At 33.1% G+C, this 23,269-nt stretch overlaps 3 protein-coding genes across 4 annotated transcripts in view; 1 reads left to right on the top strand and 2 right to left on the bottom strand.

Moving 5' to 3' along the window:
- The window catches only part of LOC120146798 (BES1/BZR1 homolog protein 4-like), a 34,571-nt gene that overhangs the window by 5,811 nt on the left and 5,491 nt on the right, over nt 1-23,269 (bottom strand). Inside the window, exons 2-4 of one of the 2 annotated variants that reach the window (XM_039160292.1) lie at nt 15,796-15,805; nt 14,662-14,666; nt 12,040-12,050 (exon numbers count right to left, since the gene is read on the bottom strand). The exons of the other annotated variant lie outside the window; for it this stretch is intronic. The gene's annotated coding sequence lies outside the window, so the exon portion shown is untranslated. The remainder of the gene's footprint in view (nt 1-12,039; nt 12,051-14,661; nt 14,667-15,795; nt 15,806-23,269) is intronic. 2 annotated transcript variants of the gene reach the window in all.
- Nucleotides 8,961-11,108, top strand: LOC120146797 (heat stress transcription factor A-4a-like). Its single transcript, XM_039160291.1, has 2 exons — nt 8,961-9,785; nt 9,868-11,108. Exons 1-2 carry the CDS (start codon nt 9,570-9,572, stop codon nt 10,816-10,818), a joined length of 1,167 nt encoding a protein of 388 aa, XP_039016222.1. The 5' UTR covers nt 8,961-9,569; the 3' UTR covers nt 10,819-11,108.
- LOC120146795 (protein STICHEL-like 4) lies at nt 11,348-16,099 on the bottom strand. Its single transcript, XM_039160289.1, has 6 exons — nt 13,843-16,099; nt 13,349-13,568; nt 12,751-13,239; nt 11,891-12,515; nt 11,729-11,792; nt 11,348-11,658 (listed from the first exon to the last, which is right to left on the bottom strand). Exons 1-6 carry the CDS (start codon nt 15,820-15,822, stop codon nt 11,566-11,568), a joined length of 3,471 nt encoding a protein of 1,156 aa, XP_039016220.1. The 5' UTR covers nt 15,823-16,099; the 3' UTR covers nt 11,348-11,565.

Raw genomic sequence — 23,269 nt, 5'->3', positions numbered from 1 at the left:
TCCGAAAATCTCGGCTTTTAAACTCTCCCATCGCCTATAAATAACACCCCTTCCATGCAAACATCACATCATCAAATTCTTTTATTTTTGCTTCATCAATTCCTTCGATTTTTTATTGTAAGGTAAAATTATTTTTTATTATATTATATTATTTTATATATGATTATTTGTAAAAAATTATTTTACTAATTATTTTGTATTATTTTTTGCGATTGTAAAATTGAAAAGTGAGATCATACGTCGAGATATTTTTACCGATACAATAACAATATAAAATTATATATTTTTTAAATTATTGTAAAAATTTTAATTTTTTATTATGTTATATTTTAATTCATATACTATTTATTTAATTTGACGTATCTCAACTATTATTTTTGTAGATATAAGACTCTCAATCTTTCAAACTCTCAGAATGACGCATATTTCAGCTATTGTTTACTATGATGGAGAAATTCGGGAAAATGAAATTGGCATCGTGTTCGCATCAAATCATTCTGTCAAAATATCCTTAAAGAGAAACATAACTCTTAAGGAACTGATAACGAAGATTTCAAGGAAGGTTTATGTTAGAAGTACTAGAAGATTGTCTTCACTTCATTACAGATTTCCAACCGTAGTATTTTTGTTAACTTATACAGCGGTCGAACTATCCAACGATGACGATGTTGCTACGATAGTTGATTCTCAAAATCATTATTCAGCACCGATACATATATGTATACGAAATTTTTTTGAAGTGTGTGTTGTTCGTGGTATGTCATTATACTCACACTATGGGCTGGCTCAACAAGCTGATAAAGTTGACAGCCCAACTTAAGTAATATGTAATGATTTTAACTCGTTAATAGGAAATCCACATCATGGTGTCATCCCATCAAGTTCAGTGAGGAGACATTCATCATCAACTTCTTACGATCTGTAACCGAGGTGGCTCCACAAAGGCAACATCGCATCCAGTTCAAGGGGAAGAAATTCATCTTCCAATTTCTTTAACCTAAATATGGATATGCCCTCAACGCAACAATCTATGCAGTACCCATTTGACACGATGCCTTCAAGCTCCAGGGGGAGGCATTCAACTACGAGCTTATTCGACTTCAATGTCGAAATGCCTTCAAGTTCAAGGGGAAGGCATGCAACTACTAGCTTGTTCGACCTAAATGTCGACATCGTGGAAGAACCCTCATTTCCACCAGAAAAACCTTTTCGTGAGCTAGGTGTGGATGGTACTGAGACTGTACTATTTGTTCAGCCAGAATCACCACAATTCAACATAGACTCCGATGATGATGATGTAGATGAAGTTCCCACAAATACGGTACATGCTGAACCTCTAACACACATGTATGAAGTTGATTATGATGCAATGTACGGGCCAGAATTTGTGGATATGCCTAATGTCTGTGACTATGAATTTAACTCATCAGTCAATGATGGTAAGTTATATAAAGGAATGGAGTTTTTATGCAAAGAATAATCGATGATGGAAATTAAGAATTATAATATTCGTAATTTTGTTCAGTCCATAGTCGACCGCTCTACCACCGAAAAGTGTGTCTGCCACTGTGTTCAACGTGATAACGAATGCAATTGGATAGTTTCAGTATCGAAGAGGAAGAGGAAAAAAATATATGAGAACTAACGATATACAACGACCCTCACATATGTTATGTTGGAGGGATCAACTAGGATCATCCCAACTTGGACTCCGATATTATATGCCAAATCATCATGCATATGGTAAAATCAACCTCTCATATAGCTATTACTGTGTTAATTTCGGCTACACAATCGTAGTATGGGTATACCATCTCATACAGGAAAGCATGGAAGGTAAAGCAGAATGCCATTAAAAAAGTTCACGGCGAATGAGATGCATCTTACAACGAACTATCAAGTTGGTTTAAGGTGGTTCGTATATTGAATCCTGGGACAATTATTAACTTCGAAACTTGTCATGCATACCACAATGATCGAGTGCTTCGCGATCGATGCCAATTCTATCGACTTTTTTTATACTTACCCACAATGCATTAATGTTGTGAAATACTGTAAGCCCGTGGTCTAAATCGGTGAGACATTCTTGTATGGAAAATACAAACGAGTTTTACTATTGGTTGTTGTCCAATATGGTAATCGCAACATACTTTCAGTTGCTTTTGCCCTTGTTGAAGGAGAAGATACAGATTCTTGGGTTTTTTTCCTTATAAACTTAAACTTACATGTTATCACGAGGGAAAAATTGTGTCATTTCATATTGCGGAGCTGGGATCAAAACAACAATGGATTCTTTGGGTCTAATGTGACAACCACCCTATGTCCAACATCGATATTGTATCATACACATTTCTACAAACTATCATGGAATGTTCAAGAGGAATGATGAGCTCCAATTACTTGTGCGCATGAGTATGTTAAAATGTTATTTTTTATTTCTCAATCATTTTCATTTTTTATAGAAACAAAGTTAGTAAATTATACATTTGATGCTCAGGTTACAAACTACTACCTGAAACATTTGAGTTCATGCTTCAAGAGTTAATATGAAAGAACGAGGAATGATACAATTACATTAACCTCATTAATAAAGAAATGTGGACAAATACATATGATGATGGATATCAATATGGACACATGACGACCAAATTTGCTGAGGCTATCAATTCGACATTAAAGGGCCACGTCATTTACCAGTAACGACTTTAGTAAAAACGACATATTTTCGTTTGGGAGCATTTTTTTCCAAGCAAGGGGGACAAGCTCAAACTTGGATACAAAACGGTCGTGTCTATCACCCTATATTAGTTACAGATCTACAAAAAAAATGTTGCATCAAATGAAATGTTTGTAACAAGCTTTTCTAGAACCCATGAATTATTTCGTGTCACAGAGATCCCGCGACCTCTTCAAGGGGTTTAATCTAACTCGTTCATAGTTAATCTACGAGACAAATGATGTAATTGTAGGTTTTTTCAATCTCTGAAGTATCCATGCTCTCATGTCATAGCAGCTTGCTCGCATACCCGTCAAAACTATAACCGTTTTGTGGATCTCGTATACCAACTTTCAGAAGTCTTTAAGGTATATGAATTTGAGTTCCCATCCATAGGTAATGAGAAAGGCCCTAATAAGGTTCATAATTGGTTTCCGATTATACTAGATCTATCCTTGTTGTGGGATTCCAATCGTCCAAAATACACTCGAATTCATTGTGATATGAATATTTGGGAAACGTCCAGAGAAAATAAAATATGTGGGCATTGTAGAAACCTATGACACACTAGGAAAAAATGTCCATCTCTTTTGTCACCAAGTAACCATTGATGTTGTGCTTGATGTTATTATTGTTTATGAAATCTAAGTTTATGTAATTTAATTTTCATTTATTTTCAGTTAATGTCATTTGAGGATCACCGATTAACTAAACAATAAAATAATACAACAAAAAAATTAAAAAAACACTAAATAATAAAAACAATCTAACAATTAAGTAATAAAAATTTAACAAACAAAATAAATTAAGCAATAAAAAGTAAATAATTAAATAAAAAATTACAATTGTTGGTAAATAAAAAATTAAATACAAAAAAATGAAGTGTATGACTCTATCGATGCCTGCGTCTTGAATGTGTTCTACAGGACGGTGACTGTCTGTCTCGAAGAGGATTTATTCGTATAACTTGTTATGACTCCTCACTCTCATCATCATCATCATCATCATTATCACCTTCACCGTCATCATCATCATTAGGAGCAGATATATTTTGTCGATGAGGGATGAATGACGATTTAACACCTCCATAGAATAAGGACACTGGAGTTGTATAACTGACTATCCCACAGCTCATAGAAAATTGTTATCGTATTAGCAAAATGTTTCGATATATGATGTCCATCTAAACGTAGCAAACCGCCTTCCATTTTATAAATGCAAAATTAATAAAAATCTAAAATAATAAAATTTCATAAAAAACAAATTATTAATTTATTATTTTACAATTAATCATTTTACCTTCTTAATAGAATTTGAACTTTGCGAGAATTTGAGCGAGTTTGAGATTTGATAGGGTTTGGATGTTTGTGTTTGGTGTGTGTTTGAATGAAAAAGTAAAAATGATATTTATAGGGAGAGGAGAGGGGGTTTATCCGGATGGGTATTAATGTGGGAGGTGTGAACGGTTTGGGTATTAATAGAAGGCACGAATGATGATTCGCTTCTTAGTGGCGCGTGTCAGAAACTCTAGAAAGATACGGATGACTATTCACACCTATCCTTATGTGGCGCCGGCTCGGATAAGGCGCAGATGACCTTCCGCGCCTTTCATGACATGATGTCAGCTCATATGAAACCCCACAAAAAAAATTTTGTATTATACCAACATATAATTATTACACGTCAAGATGATATTTCGGTAAAAAATCCGAATAATCATCAATCTTATATTAATTGTGTATCCGTATATCAAACATAAAAAAAAAATCAGACCGTCGACGTTGGTGGTCTGCCTCATCCATGAGACAAGTCGTTCACAGCTGATTAAGTATTATACCAACAAAATATTTACTTGACCCAAAGTTTGGGCCAATTCATCAAAAAAGCCGAAAATGGTTTATATGGGCTTTACCTGCCCTACAAATATCCACCATTGACTAAATGAATGCCCAAATGTCATTTAGGGCCATTTCCTCCTACTGATTTTACAGATCAACTCTTATGGAAGAAAGTTAACTTCGTGATTATTTGGCATGTTTCCGGATGGGATGGATTGAGAAGGCAGAGTAGGCCTGTAAATGAACTGAACGTTCAACGAACCGTTCATGAACCGTGTGGCGGGAAGTTTGTTTATGTGCATTTATTTATTAAATGAACGAACATGAACAAGATTTTATATTCGTTTAATTAAATGAACGAACATGAACATAGGTCTCGTTCGTTCATTTACGTTCGTGAACGTTCGGTTATGTTCGTTTATGTTCATTCATTTATGTTTAAACCAATATTCTTAAATCAATTTTGGTGACCAATTTGTAAGTATCTTAAAAATATTAATTAATCTAATATTCTGATGACCAATTTATGTTCCTATATTCATTTTCTCCCTTTTTTCCCAAACCCTAGTGTTCACTGGAAAGTAGAGACGATCGCGGGAAGCTTCAAAACAAGTTATATTATAGTGCAATCTGAAGTTTTACAGGTCTGTTTTCATCTCTTTCTTTGTTTTATTTGGCTTAATAGTTTATATGTAAAGTTATTGTGGGTATCTTCACATCTAAAACTCAAGAAAACATCATACTTCTTTCTAGAAATAGATGAGAAGATAAATGTAATAAGCGGAAGTATATGAGTATCAGTAAAGAGAAAAATATATAGAATTTGTCATAAAACAAAGCAAAAGTTTCTATGCAATTTCTGAAAAAGAGTGTAATAGCGGAAGTAATGGATTTTCCATGAAGAACCCATTAATAAGTAGAAAATACATTTTGACAATGAACTTTTGTTTTCATAGTTCTTGTGTAACCTTTAGTTGTAGAGTAGACTTTAGGTACGATAAAATTTTGAATGGTGGTTTAGCAATAATATCAGTTACAATATGTAGCATCGAAGGGATTTCGGATCTATGTTATTGCCTTGTAGTTCAATTTGTACTGTTCGAAATCTTTATGTTGTTAAATTTTCTACTCTGCCAACGGAAATGACCATTATTAACAAACCTTACTAAAGTCTGACATTGATGTCACAAAACTTTTAGCCAGCGAATTTATTAGAATAACGTAGTGGAAAATGATTGTTCATATGTAATCATGGACCACTAAAATAAATGTTATAGCGTTAAATTAAAGTCGTGTGAATCATTTAATATCTTTAAAAGATACATAGAAATATTTGATATCTTCAAACATTTCATCACTGCTAATCAGCTCTTACGCTATTTATTATTGTAGATTTGGTTAATTTGCATTGTCGACTATTTTTCATGAAAGAACAATGGAAGGTAGTGTCTCCAACGTTTATGTTCGTGTTCATTTATGTTCGTGCTCATTTATGTTCGTGTTCGTTTATGTTCATGTTCGTTTATGTTCGTTTATTTATTAAATGAACGAACATAAACAAGTTATATTCCTTAATAAACGAACATGAACAAAAAAATTTTTGTTCGTTTATGTTCGTGTTCGTTTATGTTCGTGAACGAACATGAACATACCTCCGTTCGTGTGCGTTCGGTTCGTTTACAGGCCTAAGGCAGAGTGAGAGCCATTTTCCCTAAATATATATTTTTATATTTTTAATTAAACTTTTTTTTAATTTTATAAATTTATTATTATTTTAAAATTTTATAAATTCGTTTTCCTAATATAAAAATTTTATATTATTCGAATAAACGATTCCTCGTATTTCTGGCATTCGATCACGGAGACAATGGCGCCAGCGGTCACTTCACTCTGCCATGGAAAGTACAATTCCAATCACTAAACATTCAAATCAGATTATTTCAATCAAAATGTATTAAAGTACAAAGTCTCGACTTTTGTATTAAAATAATTTAAATCTAAAATAATTTACAATTTGAATCCAAATCATGAATTGAAAAAGAATTCGTCCTCCTAATTAGTACCGATTAAAAATATAAATAATAACAATAATTCCATAGTACAAATTTATCTTTAAGATTCGTATAATTTTTTAAAATTCCAATAATGGAGTTGTTGCTATTATTAAAGTTCATATAATTTTCTAAAATTCGTATACTCAAATAATAAAATTAAAAAAATAACCAATATTGTTCTATTGAAAAATAAATGAATTCGATTAAAAAAAATTGTGAAAAATAAATGGATGAAAAGGAAAATTGAAAAGTTCTGACAAATAAAGAGACAATGTTATTTTGATAGTTTAAAATAATTACAAAATTTCTTATAAATAATCTTTTATGAATTGTTTTTTTTCCCCCAACTAATGTGCGGTAATCCAATTGCGCTACAAGCAAAATAAGCAATACACGTTATACCTTATATCTGACCATACGAATATGACGTATACGATGATGATTAGATTTGGATAGAGAACTTGTAAAAATTAAGTCCATATTAATAAAATCTCAAGTGGAAAGTTCACTTTGAAAGTTAAATGCAATTTAATGATACTCAATTCCAGAAGACGATAACTTCAACGTTCCATTTATTTTACACTCACTAAAAATATTATTTTCGAAATTTTAAACATTTTAATAAAATTTAAATTAATTTTTAATATATAATATAAACAAATAAACTAGAAAACGATGATCTAGGCCACGCAATCTTTATGAAAATTACAAGGAACAAAGGACAGATATTCCAATAATATTAACAAAATTAAATCCTCCTAAAAAATAAAAATCGAACGAATTACACTCAAAATAAATCATAATGACTTTCAAACATCTTTATTATTATTTAATTAATAGATGCTACTAAATTACGTGTAATTACGCTTGCCCTCGCCAAACGTATATAAAAGAATTATTATATTTTCTTACAATCGCTTTGCAATATCTAATAAGATCAATATTATATTTGTACATATATTTTCACTTGAATTATATTATTTTAAAATACAGTTTTTCAGATAAATTGCGAGTTGGAAATAATACAAATAAATAAAAATTAAATAAAATTAATTTAAAACCCTAATCCAAAAATAAAATAAAATTTACTTTTTTCCCCCTAAAATTTCTAGAGGTTTTCTCACCTAAGCACCCATGTCATCACCCCAACATTATATTTACGTGTCATTGTCTCAAGTCATCTCTTTCTCTCTCCATTGAATCAAATTACTCTTCGAGTCAACGCCCACGTCATTACTATTTTTTAGTTTAAAAGTTATAGTATTTTTAATATTTTCTTAAACGTATTTATTATATAATTACATTCAAATTTATCATATCATTATTGATTACGCTATTTATATACGAGGGAGATAATTTAATTCAAATTTGATAGATTTTGAATTGATCATAAGATCAAGTTTCTTTAAAAAAGATTGGGTTTGGATCGGGTTATATTTTATAAAAGGTAAGGTCGGATCGGATCAAATTTGAATTTAAAATAAAATATCTCTGACCTTTTCTTCTATATATTTAGAGATAATTACTATAGTAACCCTGTGTCGATATTTTTCAATTAGATCCTTATTTTACCGAATAAAAATAATATTTTTTATATTTGTGTCAGTTTAAATTTTTATCCTAAAATTGTTGAGTTTAGAATCAAATGAAACCTCTTTAAACTCAGATAAAATCGTATTCAATTCGGGTATACTTCTCAGGTCGTTCTATCAAAAAACCTGATCTAATATGTCTCGTTATTATTCCTATTTATATACAATAAATTTAAATAATTTATTAATTAGGTGTTTGATTATTACTAAATGATTTTAATATTCTAATCATATAAACATTTAAATTTAATTTCGATTATAATTTAAAATAAATTGATTTTTTAACCGGTGGCTCAAATTGATTTTATTATATAATTTTATTATTAGTTGAACATAACTAAGGAGGTTAAATTTTAAATTTAACATACTAGAAGGACTAAAATCACAATTTGACGTATCGAATTTTCGATATATTCTACACCCAAAAGTATACTTTAGAATCGTAGAAAATCTTCAACTTTTTCTACTCTACGCGGTTCCAAGAAACCCCCAAGTATTCTCGAAGAATAATTATTTTTATTAAAAAAAGAGTTATTTAAAAAAAACGCCAAATTTCCCAAAAAAAATTATTTATTTTAGCAGTTTCGAATTCGGGGTCATATAACCTTCATCATATTCTCTGAAAAATCTTATTGTTTTCTTTTATATATATATATATTGTAGTCTCTGCCTCTGAGGTAAAACAATAACTCAACTATTGCTTTTGAATCATTGCATCAAGTTTTACATTTCTGCTGTTGTTTTTGCTTCAAAGTTTCCATTTTCATTTGTTTTCTGGGAAAATCAAGAAAGTTACAGTTATGGTTCTAGGACTGATAGTTTCCAGCTGGTAAAAAGAATCAAAGAATTCATTTTCTTTTCATTTTTGTAGTTTGATTTATAGTTTTTAATGTTTGGCTTCGATTTCAATGCAACACAGGTGCAGGGAGCAATTGGAAGACAAAAGGATTTTTGCTTTCATTGAAATTTAGAGGAGAATTCTGGGATTCTGTTTGAGTTTTAGGGGTTCTTAGGGATTTTTTTGCTAGCTAGATTGAGACTTGTAGTACTGGGAAGTTCACTCATGGATTAGGGGTGGCTAGTTATAGATCTTCAATGGTATGCTCATATGATTGAGGTCGATGTTTCAAGTGAGGAAGTTAGTCTCTTAACGTAGTCGAGTTCGAGTTTCGGGTGAATTAGTGGCAGCTAGTTATTAGATCTTCAATGGTTTGTTCTTATGATTGAAGTCGATGTTCTGAGTGAGGAAATTAATCTCTTAACGTATCCGAGTTTGAGTTTCAGGTGAATTATTGCGGTTGGTTGATATGTGATTGCTGGGAATTGAATTTAAGGTGTTTTAGATTTACATATATACGAATTTCTCAGTATGGATGATGCTCCGAGTAGCTCGAGTTCACTCCCTCCATTCCTTACGAAGACGTACGAGATGGTGGATGACCGTTCGACGGATTCTATTGTGTCTTGGAGTACAAGCAATAGGAGTTTTGTTGTGTGGAATCCGCTGGAATTCGCGAGGGATTTGCTTCCAAGATTCTTCAAGCACAACAACTTTTCTAGCTTCATCAGACAGCTTAATACATACGTGAGCAACTTGTTCATAAGTTTACCTTTCTTGTTTGCTTATTGCTGCTTCTTGAATTGAATTTGTTTCCGTATTTCGGCAGGGTTTCAGGAAAATCGATCCCGAGCAGTGGGAGTTTGCGAGCGAGGATTTTATAAGAGGTCAACCTAATCTTTTGAAGAACATACATAGACGGAAACCAGTTCATAGTCATTCGATGCAGAATCTTATAGGTCAAGGGGTTTCACCGTTAACAGATTCAGAGAGACAGAGTTTAAGGGATGAGATTGAGAGACTTAAGAATGAAAAGAATTTGCTCGTTTTAGAGTTAGAGATGCATGAGAAGGAACGGCAAGGATTCGAGATGCAAAAGCGGCTTTTGAGGGAGCGTATGCGAGCTATGGAGCGGCGGCAGCATGTAATGGTGTGTTCTGTGGCTCAAGCCTTGCAGAAACCAGGGTTTCCCATCGGTCTGACTCCACAATTAGAGGGTAATGACAGAAAGAGAAGGTTTCCAAGCATTGCGTACTTATATGATGAATCTGAGGTTGAAGATAATCCGACAGGCAATTCCCTTACCGCAAGAGAAAATCCAGATGGCACATCATTGTTCGACATGGAGCTGCCACTTGAACAATTAGAGTTATCCATGGTGTTTTGGGAGAATGCTGTGCACGATTTTGGTCGAACTAACATTCAACTTAGTTCGAACCTGGATGAATCAACAAGTTGTCTGGAAAGTCCATCTATATCTTGCATACAACCTAGCATCGATGCTCCAGCAAAATGCTCTCGGATTGACATGAACTCTGAGCCTGCAACTGTGGTTGCCTCTGAGCCTCTTACAGCAAAAGAACAACCTGCACCTATACCAGCTGGGATTAATGACGTATTCTGGGAACAATTTTTGACCGAAAATCCGGGTTCGACCGATACTCGGGATGTTCAGTCCGTAAGAAAAGATTCCGATCATGGCAGATTTTGGTGGAACATGAAGAATGTCAATAGCCTTACAGAACAGATGGGTCATCTTACCCCTGCTGAGAGGACTTGATATTGGTTTATTATATCACTACTTTTGATGCCTCCATGTTTCAGACTAGGTTACTCGGACTAGTTCACGACTATAGGATGCGAGTATGAATTTTTTGTGTTCGTGTTCTTATGTGTCGAATACACATGTCAAACACAGATACTTTCTTGCTTGGATTTTAGATGTATTATACATAGGTATCATAGATTGATGTGAAAATATATACTATGGCCATAGTTTTAGGTACTATACAGCTATAGTTATTCATATGCCTGTTTCATTTTAGGCTTCAATACAGTGATTATTTTGTTTGTTGCCATTCTGCATTTTCGAAATAACATGAACATGTCAAAATAACACGAATTTGACACACGATTACAAAAAAATAACACAAATCCGACATGCGATTGCGAAAATAGTAACACGAATCCGACACTCCTACTAAAAGAGGGCGGATAAGTGCTATTGCCCAACACGATTGATGTTCGCATGAAAATGATATATCAATAAAACAATGGCTACAATATCTATTAGTTCCCTGCCTGCATTTTCTCATTCCGAGAACATTTATTCGAGGAAAATGATTTTGTGGATCAAATTTGGCTCGTAAATGGTGAGAAAATTAGCTAATTACAAATGTAATACGAATCCAGTTAACTCGTGCACCGACTGTTCGAAATCATCCGAAAATTTTCTCGGGATGTACCTAGGATATTTAGAAGAGAGACAATGTCCACAAGAGACGAGCTTCGGTAAATTTTTTGGGATTTACCTAGGAGATTTAGAAGAGTGACAATGTCCGCAACAGACGAGCTTCAGTAATGAATGCGATCTTCGTGTTCCTATCTTCAAGCGCGAAAGCTGTAAAGATAACTGAGCGATGTTAAAACGTAATACGAACTTAAGAAGATTAGATTTAACGACAGGATACCTTCCGTCGAGTTACTCGAGATGCTTTCAAGCAAAGCAAGCTTCTTGATCTTGGTTCAAGTCTCCTGAAATATAAAGATATGAATTTGCATAGGTTCCAGGATGGAAGGTTGTCAAAAATATGAAAATACAATAGACAATTAATGGCAACAGATATACATACAGGCTCTCTTGTTCGAGCTTTTCGGCAATGGAAACCGCTTTGTGCTCTGGGCGCCCATTCAGCTGTGTAGATCCTTCTCCCTGATGAATTACCTGTGCAAGGGGCACCTTTCTTCTAACAATGCTCTGACTCGAAGTTAGTTCCCTGGGTTTCTCTCTCTCTGAGGTGGATGCCAATAGTGGTTTCCGATAAGCTGCGGCGTCAGCCACCTTTGATCCTCTTCTGTTAGATTTTACCTCATCATCATGTTCATTGTCATTGGTTTGTCTAGGAGGAGGTGCTATTTCAACAATTTCACCCCTTCCTGCTTCGGGAGATTTCACATGCACTCCGGAATCTCTATCTCCCATAACTCGTTTGTTAGTATCATCAGAACCTGCCTCGTGCATCCTATTTTGAGAATTAGACTCTGGATCCATGACCACCGGAGATTGACCATCCAGGGGAGATGGTAAAACGTGGAGTCCACGAAAGCCTGCTGTGGCGTCTTTGTTCGTTTCACATCTAATTTCAATTGTCAGGGGAGATCCGAGAACGGACTCAAATGCCTGTGAAATATGCCCCCTAAATATATTGGCTTTAGATCTGGTCATATGTGAACTGAACATTAGCTGTACAGTTGGGGCTGGAAAAACAGAAAAGTCAATCAAAAGGGTGAAGGAGATTCCGATAATTACCGAGCATAAAGAAAGTATATCATTGTCGACCGTATCGAGTAAAATTATCATACCATTTCTATGTTTGGAAGCTAAAACGATACTAATAAAAAGAAATCTTCAGAAAACGATACCATTTCAGGACTAAATGTATTCTACAGCCGGCTTATGAAATAATGCAAAAATGAGAATGCGCGGACATACCTACACCGAAACTGACCGATATCAGCTTTCCTTCTTTAAACAAAAACTCTTTTAGACTATTAACTTGAATATTCTCGAGCACCTCGAACCAGATATCTTCGATTCTCTTACGGTTGTTAACTAAAGATTGTTGATTTCGACCTAAATTTATATCATTCATGGTATCGGCTTTGAATTCCTCTGGACTTCCAGCATGGAGATTCTCCGACCTAGCATTCATTGACAAGCCTCTAGTGTTATCATGCAGCACAACAAACTCAAAACGTTCCCGGGGAATATCCGTTCCACCCACATCACTTTGAGGCAACGGACTATTATGAGAATTAGTGTCAGTGGAAGATATCGGCAATATATATTGCTGATTGGGAGCAAGCTGAAGCAAAGCGGCAGTTAACCATGTTAGTTTGTCGTTTGATAGCCTCAATTGTTTTTCCGCTTCAGATAACGTTTTCAAAGCTTGGCGTAATTTCTCCATATCTTCTTTCAACACTGGAGCAGATAGACAGTTATTACCGGAGCATGGGAGGAAACAGGTGGTTTAGGCATTTACTTGATATAAATGTAAACATAATAAGAAATTTACTAGTTTAAGACTCACATGGTTGTCGTCGGAAGAACTTCCTTCGATGCCTTTCTTTAGTGAACTCGTAACTGCTAGCAAGAATATCGGTTATCACAGTAGCAAGCTGTGACATCAAAGCTAAAGGCTCTACACCACTTTCCATTATCAGCCTCAAGCTCTTTACGGTGTTTACCGTGTCTGCTGATAATGCTAGATCGAGAAGATCCACGAGCTTTTCATCAGAGATAAGCCCAACCTGTGAATCAGATCCGTAAAGTATAGAGGAATTATAGAAATTAATATCAGCTAGTCATCGTAAATGCTTAGCTCACTTTCGTTATTTTGCCACCTGGGGACAAAGGTCTCCCTTGTTACCGGAGCTTATATATATTTATCTATTTTACTATGATTTAAGTATGAACAAATATAACACAAAAATTTACAGCAATACTTGAAAGCTGAAAATATTTAGCAGTGCATAGTGATATAAATCATTATAGCGATATTTGAATTGGGTTACGAGAACATACCAGTTCTTGAACCAACTGAACTGAGATTTTTTGCCCGAGCAAACTCAGCTGCTCAAGTGTCATCTCTGCATCCCTTAGTGATCCGTCAGATCGAGATGCAATTAGTTTAAGCGCATCTCTCTCGATTTCAATGTTCTCTCTGGGTGCGATCCACTGCAAGGTATAAATGATATCTGCATCCTTCAGTTTCGGGAAAAAGAATTTCTGGCACCTCGACATGATTATATGAGGCAAAATATCAAGATTCGAACAGACAAGAATAAGGACCACACGCCTCGGAGATCGATCAATGACCTTTGATATGGCACTCCAACAATCCGGGGATAAAGTATCACAGTCATCAAATATGAAAACTCGGTACTGCGAAGGCTGCTGGGAGATGTTCATATTATCAAGAAGGTCCATTATACTCTCGAAGTCAAAATTACTGACCGGTCCGACTTCCCTTATATTTCGATTCTTCCCCATGTCAATTGAAATACATGAATCGCAAAAGCCGCAAGGTTTGGTCTGTTCAAGTGACTGACAATTCAAAGCCCGAGCAAATATCCAACTACAAGAAGATTTTCCTGTTCCATGAGGTCCATAGAAGACATACAGTAATCCGACCTTCCGTTTCGTAACAGCATTCGAAAGGGCTTGTGATACCAAATTTTGTCCGACAAGGTCTCTAAAAGTTCTTGGCATGTACTTTTGTGTGATACTTTGGTGCCTACCCTGGTGGTTCCCAGCTAACTTGCTTTGATCACTGGATCTATCTACGGAAACAAGGTCGGAATCAACGTTGTGCTTCAATAAACTATCGGCAAATATACCTACCTCTCCTGAATAGTCATTCGCCCAACGAGCATTGTCCATGCTGTTCTGAGATCCAGATGTCTCGATTAGAAGAGGCAGTGCCTCTGTGTTGAATTTTGCAGATGAGCTTGATTGATCGGATTCCACAGGTATTTCTGGAGCATTTCTCGCGTGGAAACCTTCTCCACGTTTCCGTAATCTACAGTCCGATAAACCACAGGAAAAACTCCTTCCTGCAATATCAAGGAAAGTTTTACCCCTGTGATGAATTCTCGACCAATTTAAAGGGATCCCACATCCATTTCTAGGTGCCCTCCTTACATTCCGCACATCATATACATTGTCTTCCTCTTCCGTACCATACTTGGGATGCATTGAACCTTGACCGAATGAATTAGAATCCACAGACAACTCATTCCGACCTCCAACCTCTCGAGGAGCAGCACGAGATCTTCTTGCCCTTTGAAACTTGCGTCTGTTCTCCCTGTTTAACCCACTTGAATAGCCACGAATACTGACCTCACGTTCCTCACTGGGATGCTTCTCATGCCTTCCACAAACCTGGACATTGGAAGATGCTACATCATCACTATCCAGGGAGAGGTCATTCAATTGCTCCGATAAAGTCTTGGTTCGAATCCCTTGTGTTCGCTTCCCCTTCCAGTTTTTACTCCCATCAGGAGACAAAAACTTACCATCTTGCTCCGGTACAGGCTCATTATTTTCGCCCAAAATAGCAGTCCTAATTCTTTTACTATCTCTATCTGCACTCTTACTACTACGATCACAAACACTACCTTCTTCACCCGAAGCAACTTTCGAAGTTGGAAAATTAGCTAAAGCCGGTGAACTTATTGAAAGCCTCCTCCCATTCCTCGGCCTCTCGACACCGACAGACCTTCTCCCCTCCCGAAAACCATCCTTATCAACTTTCTTCGAAAGCAAATCAGCAACCAAAGGCGAATGCCAATAAAGAGGGCTGGCAGAAGGATCCCTGAGTGACCGGGAGCGTTGAAGAACCATAAGGTCCCTCACGAGCGATCGGTCAGACATTAAAGGGCTAAGCTTATGCATATGGTTCTTCAAGTGAATACAATTAGTCAAATGAATATGATTCCGTAGATGATCACTAATATCACCATCCTCCTTTAGTACTCTATCTCTACTAACAGCTCTAGTCATGATTCAAAACCATTTATGATTCCGATTATTCGGAATCGGTATCTCGAAAACATATCGAACTCATTAAATCCAGTAAACCCCAAATCTATAATCAATTATGACTATACAAAACGCACCAAAATCACACGCATTCCCCCATTAAATTATTCAACATAAACTCAAATGTGTTTGAAGTTAAACCGCACCATACCTGAAGCTCTCACGGATCTTTTTTCAAACACAAAGCAGGCAAAACTTGAAAACAAAGAAATTCAAGCTTGAAAAGGAGTTCTTTTGTTACTGAAAGTTTCTAACACCAAATGCATGATATTGAAGGCAAAAAATAAACTCAAGAGCTTGAAACATGCAAGGAACACGAATTTCAAGCTTTAAATCCCTCGAAAATCATAGCTTTTGATTTGGAGGAAAAAACGAAGTAGCTGAAGGCTAAAAACACATGATTTCAACGTCACGAAAAGGAGACATTAAGCAAAGAAAAGAAGTACTACATTCATATGAAAAATCCCAAAAAGTAAAAATGAACCGTTCCCATCATTAAAACACCCTCGTAGATCTCTCTCGTTGTTTGTTTGCCACCTCAATTCACATGTTTTCTCAATACATTTGCTCCATCTTTTAGAAGAAAATGATAGTCTTATAAAAAAATGAAAGAAAAGAAAGAATCCCAGAGGCACAAACAGTAAGAGAAAGTGATGAAGAATGGTTTAATTTCATCTTAGGTCCTGTATTCTTTTGATTTTTTAAATCTAGTCCTTTACTTTTATTTCCGGATTAATAACCAATTTAACCCCCAAACTATCATTTGGAGATCATATGTCATGTTCGAACAATCAAAATAAATCCGGATATAATCTAGACGGTAGAGCTCAAATCATAATAAAATATGAACTAAGAATCTGCATAAATAATTTATTTATAATAAAATTAGAACATGAAATATTAAAATTATCGAAATAAAATATGAAATTCGAATAGAGTGAAGAAAAGAAGGGCAAATAAAAATTTGTTCCATACAGGAACTCAGAGTCGCATATATCTTAAAGACAGGACATTGATTGGTGCCTATAAAAACGGTGTGTCCATTTGTTTCAACATGCAATTTCATTTGTATTTATATATATTAATATATATAAAAAAAGAATATTTTTGATTTGGTCCCCATTTTTCCAGTAGAAGATTTTGATGGTTAAGTGTGTTTTAAAAAAGGGGGACCAAAAAGTAACTAATTTGTTGAATTTTTTTGATGTTTGGGTAGGTGTGGTATGGTTGTAAGAAATTACTTTTCTTTTCTTTTAAAGGAAACAAATAATGTTTCAAATTTTATTTGTTTTTATATATGATAATTATTTTATACATATGTGACTACTTAATAATGAAGATTAATTCAATATTTGAGGGTAACATATTTAAACAATGAGATATTAAGTTTATTTAATTAAATTAAAATTAAGATCAATTTGATAAAATACGTAAGTAATGGAGATTAAATATATAGTGATATCAAATTTATTATCTGTTACATCGATTCCTCCGATAAATGTTAACAACAAATGGATTAATTGATATTATTTAAATAATTAAATGATATAATTAATAAAATTAAATGATAATATTGATAAAATCATTGCCTGAGGAAAATTTACTAGCATAAATAGGATGAAACATTAAGAATAAATGTATCATAGTAAATTAAAGGTCACAATCTAATTATCAGTTATCAATTTCAAATTTGAGGGATTGAACCTACTTTGTTTAATTTCAGAACTAAAAGGACCTAAACCATATTTAAATCAAAATAATGTGGTTCAGGTTTAATCTATTTCAATATTATCAACAACCGAAGAAGTACTTAAATGAAAAAAATGAAGAGTGAAATTTTATTTATATGATTTCGAAATTAACAGGAACCTAAGAAATAATTAGACGATTTATTGGAGGCATAACTGTATTTATATATGACTAGATGTCCTTTAGATGGTAGATTTATTATTTTGTACATAATTTAGAATCAAATATTAATGGTGAAACAAAAACGGTTTATCAATAGTTTCCTCATGAATATGCATATGTAAAAGGAGTTATTCTTCATTTATGACAAAAACAACAAGAAGGTGAAAAGCCAACAATGTACATTTAAAGTGGAAAATAAGTAGGTAATATCATTAGGGACCATATTATTATTATGGTTAAGTCTTAATGTTAACTTATTTTTTTTATGTAATTATTGGTATTTAATTGTACGAACTAAGCGACTTTAGTGATTATAGACTTATTATTTTTTGAGGCCCCAAGTTTAAATACTATGTATGCAGGAGGATAAGCATTTAATGTCAAATGCTTGGGAGTCTTTGAGCATATATTATTTTGTATTTACCTTGGATTAATCAAAAAGATTATTGGTATTTAACTCTTTAATTGATTAATTTTGATTAAATATTTAATGTCATTTTATAAACTATAGTTTGACTTATGGATGAGTATGCGTCAGATCGAATAAATTTTTTCCGACCTGAATTAGATCCAAACCTTCTACCCTTTCACCCATCACTCAACCCAGCATAGGTTAAGGAGACTCCCCCAACTTGATTTTTAGGAAAAACTCACATCCGAATAGACAGATATATGAGGCAAAACGCGCATGCATATACATATATTAGGTAAAACAAGGATCTAAATGAAATAACATATAAAGATATATCATTGCAAATATCTTTAATATACAAGGAATATTTATATTATTTTATCTGGTTGGGTCAAATAAGAAAATTCATTCTAAACTCGAATTCGATCTTATCCTTCAAAAAATTTTATCCTTCAAAACAAATTCTATAAAATTAAATCGAATCAAAATCCATCGAGCCAAGATCTCGTGTCCACCGGCGGAGCCAGCTTATTATATGGCACCCCAAAAAATTTTGGAAATTTTTTTATAAAATATTTAAAAATAAATAAAATTAGCATATCTTTTAAAAAATACTAACACCTTTAAATATAAATTGACACCCATTATTTATTTTCATTCAAAAAAAATATAAAATTTAAATTTTACACACAAAAATATTTTTTTTATTTCTAAATCTAATACCCAAAACTAGTTTTCGTGCTCGTCTCCAATTTGACTAGTTGCTTCGAATTGTCCAACCGAGGAATTAAATAAAGTCTAAGAATAGATGGACCACCTAAATAGTTTGTTGCCTAATTAATGCACCACACAGAGAGAATAAGTTGCAGCATGTTGTGCCATCAGTTTCAAGCTCAGAATAATAATAATAATAACAACAATGAGGCTCTCATGGTTTGCCCTTTAGGGTTTTCTTCAACCTGTATGGTATAATATAGGAGACGGATAGTTGTCCATAATTTGAATACCAGATTAGATGTCAATTCAAAATTTTACAATTATAAGAGTTTTTTTTGTTTGTTATTACATTAACATTTACTCTTTTTTCTTTATATTAAAGCTTATAATTTGAATTTCATTTGACTCGATAAAAAAAGCTATAATACACCTCACTAGATGTGGATGAAGAAATAAATTGAGAAATCGTCATCTAAATTAGCTAGGCTAGAAAGCCATAGCCATAGCCATAGCCATACCCGAACCCAACGAGTTCCAACCCAGTCGGATTTTTTTTTAAAAAAAATGGATTTGGGTTGGGTCGGATTCAGGTTTAGGGTAAAAAATAACCGACCTGGAAAAATATAATTTTACCTTATATATTTAGGAATAATTACAATAATATTATTCTATATATTATTTTTACAATTAAATCACTATTTTTATTGAATAAAAATAGTGATTTTTATTATTATTTCCGGTCGGATCGGATCGAGTTCGGATCGGGTGGAGGATATATATTTTTCAAATAGGTCGGGTAGTGAGAGGGATATAAAATTTTCGGGTCAGGTCGAGTTGACCAAAACCTGACCCATGCCCATCCTTAGTTAAGAGGGTGAGAACTATACCTATACCATCTTTTTATTTGTTTGTGTAGTGTATAGAGAGGACCATAAGAATTTAGACTTCTTATTTCCTTTTCCTTTTCAAAAGTTTAGATTAAATCATTTTCAATATGATATACCATATATCACGCGTTCGAAATCAGAGACAAACTCATAATCTTTGGATAAATTGTATATTTAATCATTCAACAGTTCTTTTCGTTTTGATCATACAACTATTTTTTTTCTCAAAATCATATATAAAGTTACATTTTTATCATCAACCGTTAAAAAATTAACATAACAAGTAACGCGGCATTTTTTATTTTTCATCGATGATATAACATTACCTTATAGTGACAAATCAATATATTCGTTAACTTTTTAACAATGAGTAATCAAAACAGAACTAAAAAATAACTCTAGATATGATTTTGAAAAAAATGTTGGGTGACCAAAATGAAACTGAAATAATAGTTAGATGACTAAATACGAAGTTTACCATACTTTTATAGAAAAGAAAAGTAGGACGAGAGTATGTAGAATATAAAATTTGAGATTTAATGTCAACAATAACTAAAACGTTATTCCTTGATATTTTATTATATTCTTGATTGATATTAGGGATGGGCACTTGGATTTGACGAATTTTAATCAAAATTTATATGGTCGAGTTTATTTTTTTAACATTTAGGTTTGAGTCAAATTGATTCAAATTTTTTAGGATAGAATCGAGTTGGGTTTAAGTATAGTGTAAAACAATCTTCGACCTGACTCTACTCAAATAATACTTTTTTATATTTTCAAGGATGGTTACAATAATACTTTTTTAGTTATATTTTTTCAATAAGGTCCCCATTAATCAAATAAAAATGAGAATTATATATATTTGTATGAGATTAATTAGATGTAAGTTTTTATTCCAAAATTGAGTCAGATGAAGCCTTTTTAAATCTGAGTCGAGTGACGGATAAATGATATAATACTCTAATTGGGTTTAGTATGCCAAAAACTCAATTAATTTAACTATTCAAAAAAATATAGTTTAAAAATTTTACGTTATACAAAAGAATCTTTTAACTCTATCATAAATAATATATTAATTATTACAGTTTCGGTACATTAGAGATGGTTTAATTATTACTCAGTTAATTTATTTAAAAGTTCTTATCGAATTTATATTTTTGATTGAACTGCTTGAATTATTAATTTTTTTTAATTCAATCAATTGTGTATTTTGATACTGATTCGAGGTTGAAATGGTGTATTAATTTAGGATGTTTGTTTTCATTTTTAGTAATAGTGAAGAATAAAATATACTGGGTTAATGGTGCCCAAATCTTTGACTACCTTTATCATCCACTTTAACATGATCATCATCATATGAAGGTTGATCTTGTTGAGGACTTAGATTCCTCACCTTTTTTTTCTATTTTTTATTAACTTAAAAAAAATAAAAATTAAGAGCGTTTGTTTTCATTGGGAACAGTTTCTTATTGTATAGTTCTCAAAAGAGACGAGTAGTTCAATCGCATGTTTAAAGTACGATAAAATTATACATATAATCACTCTATTATAAAAAAAATTCATTTTGGTTACCGAAAAATTATGAACAAATTACCAAAGTTTGTTTTTGTTTACATTTTGGCTGCCTTTATTTAATTCCATTAGTATGAAGTCGCCTCTTAATTGGTTGAAAAAAATTAAAACAATTTTTTGAAAGGGTTGGAGTTAGAGATTTGCATTTGACCTGAAGTTCACGAGTTATGATTTGACTCAATTTTATAGGCCAAATTTTTTTTTATTGTTGTGAAAATTTAGAATCATGTCAAGTTTTTTTATGGATGAGATCGGATTAGGGTGAAAAATACTTACCCCGACTTGAGAATAATAATATAATTTACTTTTATATATTTAAATGTAATTTCTAGAATTCCTTTCTTCTTTTATATATTATTTTAATTTAAGTCTTTAATTTACCTAATAAAAATAATATATATATATATATATTTGTATCGAGTCAAATTAGGTGCTTATACAATTTTTTACCTAAAAATGATTCAAGTAGAGCTTCCTTAAACTCGATTTGGATTGAATGATAGATGGATGTGTATTATATGCGAGAAAGGGGCCATCCATAGTCACAATTGAAGAACGAATGATGGTCTCAGAACGTATGAAGAAGTAACGAGTGACAACTGTGTAGAGCAAACCAACGAACTTAAGAGGAAAAGAAAGATGATTTTTTTATTAATCTGTGTAGTTACAAGATAATATATGTTCGAAATACTTTAAATCATTTGTTAATGACTACTCAAATTCCCTTACAGATAATGCACTCAAACTCGAGACTCTTTATAGATAAACACTATACCAATTACAAAATTGTAATAAGATTTACAATTAATTAGTATAAACCCAATTTAAATTGTTGGGTTTATATAACCCAAACCCATAACAAACTATTAACAAACCTAACAGAATATCCAACAGGTACAACTGACACTTTAAGTATCTAACTAAACTAATATATAAAGACTCAAAAACTAATTACCTTTGATCTTCTAACATTATATTCAGGTCAGGTTTTGGATTGATATCTACTCACTGATCCTAATCGTATGTCTCTGATTCTCATATTTCATGCTTTTCTTTTTTCTTTTGTTATCTTCCTAATTGTATTTTTGAGAAATTTATTTTCCTTGGAGAATGTTTTCGTTTCCGGATCTGGATTAGCATGTGTAAATTTTATTTTAGAATGTTAAGTTTTCAGTTTTTGATTTTCTTTACGAAGTTGTAGATAAGCTGGTTTCATGATTCCTGCATACATTCCTTGGCAAAATGAGTTGATGTGACTATGATTTCTGCATGAAGTTGTGGTTTAAAATTGCCTGTGGCGTATGAAGGTGTGGTTTGCTTATCTCATGGTGGTGGCCCCTAATTTTGATGTTCTCTGGTATATTTACAGGATCCTAAGCACAAAACAATGGCCTTCCTCTTCTTACCCTTAAACTTTATGGTGTTTTCTCTCGTTTGCAGTGGAGGTTCAATGAACAATTTAATTTTTCCATTCATTGTTGGTCACAGAACTTCTGGACATTTTCAATCTATTTGAAGCCTCTTGCTATGCTTCCCTTGTTTGTTTTGCTACAACGAAGTGGAAATGTCGATAATTTAACAGGGAAAACATGTATTCTTTTTAGGGTATACCTAGTTTTGATTCATGAACTGTTTAGTAGAAGACAACATAGACCGACCACACATTGAAATTTGAACAAGCTTATGCACCGTTTCCTTCTACCTGAGTAATGCATGTATGCATGTATGATAGATTGACGAGGGAACCACATTTTTGCTTGATTTTATGATGGACATACTTGTATGTAATTTTTGCCCAATGATGGAAAGCTCATTGAAAGAGAGCAATATTTCTGATTTTCATTTAGTGGGTTTACTATCATCGTCCGTTGTCGTCACCATCATCATCATTGTTTTGTATGTTGTT

This window comes from Hibiscus syriacus, unplaced genomic scaffold (assembly GCF_006381635.1).
Source record: "Hibiscus syriacus cultivar Baekdansim isolate YM2019G1 unplaced genomic scaffold, ASM638163v2 tig00110931_pilon, whole genome shotgun sequence".
Classification (NCBI taxonomy): domain Eukaryota; kingdom Viridiplantae; phylum Streptophyta; class Magnoliopsida; order Malvales; family Malvaceae; genus Hibiscus; species Hibiscus syriacus.
Note: the sequence above shows the minus strand (reverse complement) of the source record. Positions and strands in the feature narration are given on the sequence as shown.

Coding starts and splice junctions, on each gene's coding strand:
- LOC120146797 (XM_039160291.1), top strand. CDS start 9,570: ATGGATGATGCTCCGAGTAGCTCGAGTTCACTCCCTCCATTCCTTACG. Junction 9,786..9,867: donor TCAGACAGCTTAATACATAC/GTGAGCAACTTG, acceptor GTATTTCGGCAG/GGTTTCAGGAAAATCGATCC.
- LOC120146795 (XM_039160289.1), bottom strand. CDS start 15,822: ATGACTAGAGCTGTTAGTAGAGATAGAGTACTAAAGGAGGATGGTGAT. Junction 12,516..12,750: donor ATCGGTCAGTTTCGGTGTAG/GTATGTCCGCGC, acceptor CTGTTTTTCCAG/CCCCAACTGTACAGCTAATG. Junction 11,793..11,890: donor AAGCTCGAACAAGAGAGCCT/GTATGTATATCT, acceptor TTTATATTTCAG/GAGACTTGAACCAAGATCAA.